Raw genomic sequence first — 10,000 nt, forward strand, 5'->3', positions numbered from 1 at the left:
CACTGGATAGCTGGCCAATCACAGCACACCTCATTTTCAGACCGATGAGCTTTGTAACAATCGATGTGTTTCAGAAAGGCGGGGCATAGAGGAGAAACAATAATGTACAGTATGTGGAAAATAATGTGTTTTTTAAACCTTTAACCGCATAAACACATTACATTACACCAAATACACAAAATAATGTTCTTTTTAGCAGCATCATATGACCCCTTTAAAGAGTTTGTATAAATAAAAAGGGTATATTTATTAACAGACTGGAGGACCTTATAGTGAGTGTTTGTACCCACACAACAAACATATAAAATATTGGTCACAGATTGTTGGTCACTTTCTAAATAATAAAAGTATAGCGCATCCACTAGTAATTATATATAAATAAATCGTTTTTTACCGATGCATCGCGATATAAATGCCAACTTGTAGCCGATATACACTTTTTAAACCGATGCATCGCATCGTTAACTTTTTATGCCGATGCACCAAGCGAATCGGGGAATCTTCCCATCCCTAATACAGAGTAATAATTGTAATTTACTGTCTGCGTTTTCATATATAATTACTAAATTCTTCATTTGATCTTTCACTGATTTTAAACATGCTTGAATCGTTTCTTGTTCTCCGATAGTTTGCTCATCATTAGTTCAAACTCTTTGTTCATATAAGTGTCATGTGACTGGCAGAAAGGTGGTTTTTAAGGATGCATCTGCTTGTTATTCTTTTGGGTTCGTGTTGATGCTGTCATATGATCATCTTCCATAGGCACAATCTGTATGTAAATGATGTAACTGATCTATTGCACTCTCAAAAAAACTAAACAACCGTTATAATCACTGAAGCTGTCTACACTGTGAAATGAATCCCTTACATTGTATACATTATGATCAGAGTTCAGTCAGAGAACGCGCGCGCATTCAACAAAGCTGATGCGTTTCAGCGGTGACTCATCCGAACGCTTCTGATTGGCCAGTGCGTTCCTAAGCTCAACAGAGTCGTCTGTGATTGGTTATAACCTACGAACGTTGTTACAGAATGTTAATCAATGCTTTCGAAGTAATGTATATTAACCCTTTGTGCTGTATTTTCTGTTGGCAATTTGACATGCATGCAGTTTTCATACCCTACACTTCGCCAACCACTGAAACATTTCTGGCCTCGGCCCTGAATAAAACGAGGCAGCAGTTTACTGTCTGGGATTTGTCGTGTCACGTCACACCGCGCCGCTTCCAGTGTAGACATCACTAATTATTATGGATTTTAATGTATTTCATCACGCCGTCAAGACTGTGGAATTCGCCTCATGAATTCTGTGCTTCATACATCAATAAACTATTGACTATATAGACTACAACTGATTAGGGCTGCGTTTCCCGATAACGATTGATCTTAGCGCTTAAGAGCGTTTTCTACGAGTCATTTTATGATCGTTCATTATTGTTTCATGTGCATTTCCCAAAAATGCACTTAACACAATCACACGTAGCCGTGCTTTAAGTGCTACTTAGGAGTCGCTATCCATTTGTCAAATGCTGAAAGGTCACCTTATAGCTCGTTTATTGAAATGTTAACCTAATGCTGCGTTCCAGACAACTTCTTTATCTGACCCTTTAACTCTAGCACTCTCTATTCTAATTCTATTCTTTAAAAAAAAAAAAAAAACTCTTGTCCCTTTTAGACTATTCATTTGCTGCTTGTTTTCTTTAAAAAAAAACTAAAACTTGCTTTCTAATATTTTTGTATTCTGTTTTCTTTTCATTTATTATACAATTAACAAAAGCAAAAAAGACCTCTAACACTAGATTGCTCTATTCTTTTTCTATTCTATCTGTTTTCTTTTTATTTATTATATTATTTAAAAAACCCTTGCTACGTGTACTGCGTTAAGCTAACTGAGATTTGTTAATGCACAGCATATACAGTATATAATATAGAGACGTTATTTCCGGGTCCAATACATTGCTGGTTTTCATGCAAGTCAGCAAGTCATTGACAGATTTCCCCCCCCAGTCTTTGAAGCATATTTCCTACATTATTTCTTTTATTAATTTTTTTTGTTCAGTCATTTAATTTAGATGTGTATTTCTATTTTTTTCTGCCCCTTTAAATTAGTTCATTTATATATTAATTTAAAACAACAACAGCAACAAAAACAACAAAAAACAAGTAATAAAGTGTAGAATAAAGTACAATCAAATCCTTATATTATAATCACATTGCACTTGAATAAAGTTAAAGGTGTAATCTGCCGATTGTCCTGCAGGTGACCGCATAACTCTGTCTTCTTACGATGCACCGAGGGCTTTACGATTACTCCAGAGCACTCGTAGAGCTACGATGATTATCAAGTGCTACTTAAGTTACGATGCTTTTGGGAAACAGACCATAATGTTCAGATCAGTCGTATGATTGTTTTTACGAACTTCTTAGGCTTACAAAGCTTTTGGGAAACGCAGCCTAGGCCCGTAACCAGCTTTGAGGCTGGTTACGGTAAATTTTTCATGTTCAAAAATAAAATTTGTTCTTTGAATGTCTAATTTGCTGTTAAACTCCTCATATGAATGCCTGCATGACCTGTATAATTCGGTTTAGACAGTTTGCAAGAATGTTTAGCGTCAGTTCCAGCTATTATAACCGTTTTTGGACTGGCCTTTTCCACTTAATTTAACACTTTAGAAAGTTAATAAAGAAGGAAGTTGCAGTTTAGAGTCAGCGATATCTTTATATTATCTTATTTGCAAAATATTGGAAATATTTTCGGTTTATTTCAATTTATTTTTAGTTTTTTTGTTTGTTTTAGTGTCAGTATCGGGCAACAACATGCATCGCCGGAACTTAAACAGAAAGCAATCAAAAAAGCCCATGGACAGGTTTTTGCAAAAAAAGAGAAACGCAAAAATTATCATGGTATTATCTGTCATAAACGTTATCAACGCTGTCAAAAACAGTAGCATTTAACACTGGTACACACAGATCTGTAGAACAAGTAGCTTACAGAATGAAATGAAATACGCAAAAACTAGCCACGTCATTCATTATGGTTACATTTTCACAAATCATGCCATAAACTTTCATAAGAGCACTAGACAAAGTTATTGTAGTTATGTATTGTTGCAATAAACAACTGATAAAAGTATCCACCCTTAAATATAGTAAAGCATTAACACATTTTGATGCAATAAATAGGGTATGATTTAAAAATCCAAGTGTGTTTGTGTTGTTCTTACCTGTAGTCTCTACGAGGAGATTCACCAGTAAAACAACAATAATCCACAGCATTCCTGCAGACAGACTCCAATAAAACAAACTCTGAGAGAGATTCTTCCAGAATAAATCACATGAGAGACATAATCGATGCTCAGTGAGGAAGCAAACTCACCGGAGACCAAATCAAATCAATTCAGATATAAGCAGTGGGAATCCAAACGTGCTCCTGACTTTCCTCCAGTTTTACTTTCACTTTCTGAACATAAGGTCAGATGGCGCCTCAATAAGACAGTCATCAGATGAAGAATAGCGCTTCGTATTCGGTGTGATTCTGTCAGATGGGATTTTGTGTAATGTTACTTGCATAGGCTATGTGTGGAAAATCTACACTTGCCGCTTTGACACGTATGAGATTGTTTTTCTCATTTTGTCTTGTTATATTGACTGTAGAAAAATATATCAAGAGGGAAAAGCCCTATGTGATATCAATAGTGTGACAATAATAAGCAGAACTGACGGCCAGCTAGAAGAAGCTTCTTCATTCTGTTCCTGTGTTTGATGGATGAACATCTTTTGTCATTTTTACCTTGATTTGTATAGCTCTTTATACAAAGCAGCTTTACAGAGTTCAGCAGGACAATAGTTCTAGAAGCTCCCGCTGTGCAATTCATTGGTAAGAAATGAGGGATGTTGCATCTATTCAACTAATTGTTTGTTCATTAGTAATATCCAGAATAGGGCTGTAATCGCGATGACAACTATGGATGCCAAATCGTTCAAAGCGGCAATTAATCGTTCAAAGTCCACTTATGTTATTCTGCACGCTTAAGACGTGTTTTTTCTTTCTACAGCTTATCTTACGGGTTTTTCCATTGTTTTAGTTGCAGTTTTAGTAGCCTATAACATTATAATACCATAGATATTTGTACTTTTTTTAATTTAAAGAAGAAACCCATGTATAGTTGACATTTAAGGCTTAGTACACTCTTAAAAATGCTGGGTTGTTTCAACCCAACTTTGGGTCAAATATGGACTAACCCAGCTGATGGGTTAAAAATGTAATTATGTATTATATTAAATGTAACCCAGCAGCTGGGCTTGTCCATATTTGACCCAAAGTTGGGTTGAAACAACCCAGCATTTTTAGAGTGTAGGCTCCTATAGAAAAGCAGTGAACGTTTTTCAGGAAGAGCTTGTTTATTTTCATATTAAAATATAGAATGCAGTTGCTTCAAACATCATTCAGTGTAAATTGTGATAATCATAATCGCAATTACAATTTCAAGGGAATAATCGACAATTGGGATTTTTGTCATAATCGTGCAGCCCTAATCTAGAATAAATGTCCTATTTTAAAAACCCTATTGTGTTGTATATAGCGGATCGGAGAATACATGGATCTAGTTTATGTGGTACAGTGTGGTGAAGAGTGACTGGACCCGACCGGACCTGCTGTCTGATTGTGAGGTGCCACAACTGTGATCTGTGTTAGAGAAGGAAAGAGTAACAGAGCATTTTACGTTCATTGGAAGGTTTACAAAAGTGGACCCAAAAGTCGCGTATCAATCAAATCAAGTTTAGATCAAGTGTCTGTATCTGTGGGATCATTTCACTTCACTAACCTCACTTTTCTTCTTCATGTCTGAAGTCTCAGTTTGTTTGAATCAGCTTGTGTTGTGGTCGTTTCTAGTGGATGAATGAAGTGAGTTCACAAGAAAAACTCTTCACAGCGTTTAGATTACTGATTTATTTAATGTGGCTTTGCTAACAATGCCACTTAGCTGTAAATCCATCCGCCCGTCCATCTATCAGAAGAGTTATTTATACTGGAGCTCTTCAGGGTCTTAGGTTATGTATGTGTACTATTTACAACTCTGATTCTTACCAGCAGCTACAGAATGGCACGGAGAGAGCCCCATCTACAGGCAGGTGAGAAATCATCTGAGTTTGATCAATACTGTAGAGATCACTGCTGCACTGTAATGCCTCCTGGATCATTCCGTATTAATGAATAACTGAGAATATATAATCACTCAAGCACACATTATAACCAGCTTAGAGGAAATCACTGGTTAGCAATTAGAAATCAGTCCCTGTGTTTACTTTTCTCAGTTTTGTGTCCAGCAGAAAAGCTAATGCCAAAAGCCTTGCATGATCCTCGGGTGTTTTCTCTGGCCGCACCCACATGTTTTCTGTTTTAATCTGGACATGTTTAGCCATTTAATCACCTTTAAGATCTTCTGACGCAGAGACTGAAGGACCGGTTCAGCAGGGCCTTCAGATCTCAGTGTCTCTGCTGGGGAAGCTTCATCTTCAACCGTAAGATCATGTCTGAAGAACCAGCTGCTGTAGGGATTTCACATAGAGCTTTGCATTCAGTTTGACCAGGTGTGAGTGTGGTTCCAGACTGAGTCTCTATAGGGGTAAGAGTGGATTTACTCAGTCTTTTTTTGATGTGCATATGCATTACATTGGAGCTCTTCAAATGCAGAATGAAACTAAATCCTATACAGCAAAAAAAAAAAAAAATATATATATATATGTATGTATGTACAGTATATATACACACTCAGGGCAAGAGTTACTTACAGTAAGTTGTCCCTTTGACAATCAGGCACAAGCACAGTGCATGGACTATTATACAGTAGAGTAAATGCATGTCATGCGTAATGAACCAGAATTTACAGTTTGCATGTTCATTGCTGAGATTTTACACTGATATACATGAAACCGTGCACAGATGACACCAGTACATCTGCTGACCTGATGATATCAAACACAGAGCGCTGTGTGTTTGTGAGCGTGATGTGTGTGTGTTACATCTGTTAGACGCTCTTTAACCCCTGTAATCACACTCAGACTGTAATAATAGCACATGACGCGGTTCATTGTCCCTCTTCACTTGCTCTAACGAGGTTTAACAAGGCGTAAGCAGACGGAACGGGACTGAAGAACAGTGGTGGGGTTTGAGTCATGACTTCTCTCAAGCTCAGCACTCGTGTGTCTGTGTTTCCTACATCTCTTTCAGATCCCATTCTCTCCTAGAGCGCTGAGCACAAATTATATTTCAAATCTGAGTTCTGATGTTTTATATGAAATATAAAAACTGTTCTCATTCTGGGGTTGTTTTCAAAATAGTTTTTAAAATTCACATAATTAAAATTAGAATTTAGTTTTGGTGTTAATTATTTAAAAATTGGTAATCGGTTAAGATTGCAAAAGCTCATATAATACCCAGTTTGACCTTTAGGGGTCACCATTTCAGGCTCTGTTTTGTACTCTATTCTCAGTTTAAACTGCATCAGTGTGGAGATGAGTGTTTGCTGAACCTGAACTGAGGTTGTTGGATCTCTTTGTGTTACTGTCATCAGATGTGATGTTCTGACTGATGTAGTCTCTTTGAGTCGCTGACAAACACGCTTCTCAACTGATGGCTCATGACATTGTGACAGAAACACCAATGCCCAAGTGAATAAAAAAATAAATTAAAAAAGGGGGTTGTACAAAACAGATTTTTTCCCCATGAGATTGTTTAAAAATGTTTTTAATTTGCAAATTTAATAATTTAATATTTTGCAAATTAAAGCATTAAACTGAGTAAAAATGAATAATGAAAAACTAAAAACCAAATAGAAATCTGCTTCCTGTACTGGTTAAAACTAACCAGTTAAAGTTAAAATGGAAAAACTAAATAGCAAACGTTATGCTGTGTAAAAATGGACAATGAAAAAAGGTATGTGTGAGAGAGAGAAACTGACTAGGAAACATTTTCATAAGATTATTTTAAAATGTTTTTATTTGCACATTTAATCATTTGCAAATCACAGCGTGAAGATGAAGTGAAGGTTAGCACTAAATTAAATGTTTACAGTTAATTATCTATGCTGATAAAGTGAGACTGAGAATATAAAAGAGAAGCACAAAAGGAAACAGTGATGATGCTGTTGATTCTTGAGTGATTGTTGTGTGACCCACAACATGTGATGGAAACTTGGATTGAGTCAAGAAGCTTTAATCTGAATGTTCAAAAGAACGCTTGATTCTTTCCTCCATCAGATCATTAGCTCTTATAACAACCGCATACACAAGCATGATGAGCTAACATGATCTCTCTCTGTGTTTTCTGTCAGGAGCGAGAGCTGTCTCAGGCGGAGCTGGACGGTGAGTATCACACCTCAGATCATCACATCACATCTCAGATCATTACACCTCAGATCATCACATCTCATCTCATCCCATCCCATCCAGATCATCACATCACATCTCATCTCATCCCATCCCATCCAGATCATCACATCACATCACTGATCATCACATCCCATCCAGATCATCACATCACATCACTGATCATCACATCCCATCCAGATCATCACATCACATCACTGATCATCACATCCCATCCAGATCATCACATCACTGATAATCACATCACATATCAGATCATCACATCACATCATAGATAATCACATCACATCATAGATCATCACATCACATCACATATCAGATAATCACATCACACCACACCTCAGATAATCACATCACATACAATAACATCTCAGATCATCACATCACATCTCAGATCATCCCATCCCATCCAGATCATCACATCACTGATAATCACATCACATATCAGATCATCACATCACATCATAGATAATCACATCACATCACATCATAGATAATCACATCACATCACATATCAGATAATCACATCACACCACACCTCAGATAATCACATCACATATAATCACATCTCAGCTCATCCCATCACATCACATATCAGATAATCACATCACACCACACCTCAGATAATCACATCACATATAATCACATCTCAGATCATCACATCACATCACATATCAGATAATCTAATCACATCTCATATCAGAGCATCACATCATAGATCATCACATATCAGATCATCACATCTCATCCCATCCCATCCAGATTCAACAGACCCATCACTTTATCAAAATTTCACCATCCAGTTAGGCTCATCAACCATAACTCCTTCAAAAACAGCTAGAAACCTATGTTGTGATTTAAGATAAGCTGCATTTCTCAGACCACATTGCTAAAACTGCCCGGTCATGCAGATTTGCTTTATACAACAGACTTGTCATTTGCACTTATATGTTGTTGCTCTTTTGTTAGTTTTGACTGCTTTTATTGTCCTCATTTGTAAGTCGCTTTGGATAAAAGCATCTGCTAAATGACTAAATGTAAATGTAAATGTATATATATATATACATATATATATGATATATATGATATACACTAGCAGTCAAAAGTTTTTGAACAGTAAGATCTTTAATGTGTTTTAAAGAAGTCTCTTCTGCTCACCAAGCCTGCATTTATTTGATCCAAAATACAGCAAAAACAGTAATATTGTGAAATATTTTTACTATTTAAAATAACTGTTTTCTATTTGAATATATTTTAAAATGGAATTTATTCCTGTGATTTCAAAGCTGAATTTTTAGCATCATTACTCCAGTCACGTGATCCTTCAGAAATCATTCAAATATTCTGATTTGCTGCAAAAAAAAAAAATATATATATATTATTTTTATGATGTTGAAAACAGCTGAGTAGAATTTGTCAGGTTTCTTTGCTGAATAGAAAGTTCAGAAGAACAGCATTTATCTGAAATATAAATATTTTGTAACATTATGAATGTCCTCATCATCACTTTTGATCAATTTAAAGCATCCTTGCTAAATGAAAGTATTAATTTCTATAATTTCTTTCCCCAAAAAAATAAATACTACTGACTCCAAGCTTTTGAATGGTAGTGTGTATAATGTTACAAAAGCTTTTTATTTCAGATAAATGCTGATCTTTGGATCTTTCTGATCATCAAAGAATCCTGAAACAAATGTACTCAACTGTGTTCAACATTGATAATAATCAGAAATGTTTCTCGAGCAGCAGATCAGCATATTATACTGATTTCTGAAGATCATGTGACACTGAAGACTGGAGGAATGATGCTGAAAATACAGCTGCGCATCACAGAAATACATTACAGTTTAACAGAGATTCACAGAGAACACAGCTGTTTTACACTGTAATATGATTTCACAATATTACTGCTTTTGCTGTACGTTGGATCAAATAAATGCAGGCTTGGTGAGCAGAAGAGACTTCTTTAAAACACATTAAAGATCTTACTGTTCAAAATGTTTTAACTGGTAGTGTATGTATGTATCATTGCATCTAGTTGTTCTGGATAAGAATAAAACGTCAGGTCTGACAATATCGTGTCTTTTTTCATTTAAATCTAGAATTATTCGCATTGGCTCACGGAAACCTCTATGAACACACTTGGCTTGACTTGGCCAAAAAAACCACGGGGGAGGAATTAACGTTTTATTAAAAAGTGTTTTCGTATTCTACACTCATGGCGCGCACACATTAGGATAGTTTAGATGCCTGCCTCCGCTGCGAGTCCCTATCAAGCACTTTACAGATTGAACTACTCTCTTCTCCTCCTCCTCTCTGGCTCTTTGGCCCGCATCACTCACCGCAGAGCAAGCCTGTTCCTGATAAAGCTGCTGTGAAAACCTGGAGAAGCCGACGAGGAAGACGTTGGAGTGAAGCGATCTTTATATAGGCGGAGCATTGTGATTGGGTGGTTTACGCTGTCAACACAGGAGACAGTCCAATGGGCCACTGGCTGCTCGTGATCGTGTCTCCGTTCTCCTCCGCTTCTGTGTGTTCAGTCGGGGGTCTGATGGATTTAGAAGATGGGCCCCGGGATGATGATGGAGACGGCGCATTTGCTGGGCCTCAA

General features: G+C 36.6%; 1 protein-coding gene across 2 annotated transcripts in view; it reads right to left on the minus strand.

Moving 5' to 3' along the window:
* Positions 1-3,359, minus strand: part of LOC107573925 (butyrophilin subfamily 2 member A1-like) — a 16,091-nt gene extending 12,732 nt beyond the window's left edge. For both annotated transcript variants that reach the window (XM_016260386.1, XM_016260385.1), the window contains exon 1: positions 3,225-3,359. In XM_016260386.1, coding sequence (XP_016115872.1) covers positions 3,225-3,276 — 52 coding nt within the window. In that variant the 5' untranslated portion in view covers positions 3,277-3,359. The remainder of the gene's footprint in view (positions 1-3,224) is intronic.
* Between the last annotated feature and the right edge of the window lie 6,641 nt (positions 3,360-10,000).

Source organism: Sinocyclocheilus grahami, unplaced genomic scaffold (genome assembly GCF_001515645.1).
Source record: "Sinocyclocheilus grahami isolate Dianchi unplaced genomic scaffold, SAMN03320097.WGS_v1.1 scaffold2070.1, whole genome shotgun sequence".
Taxonomy (NCBI): Eukaryota; Metazoa; Chordata; class Actinopteri; order Cypriniformes; family Cyprinidae; genus Sinocyclocheilus; species Sinocyclocheilus grahami.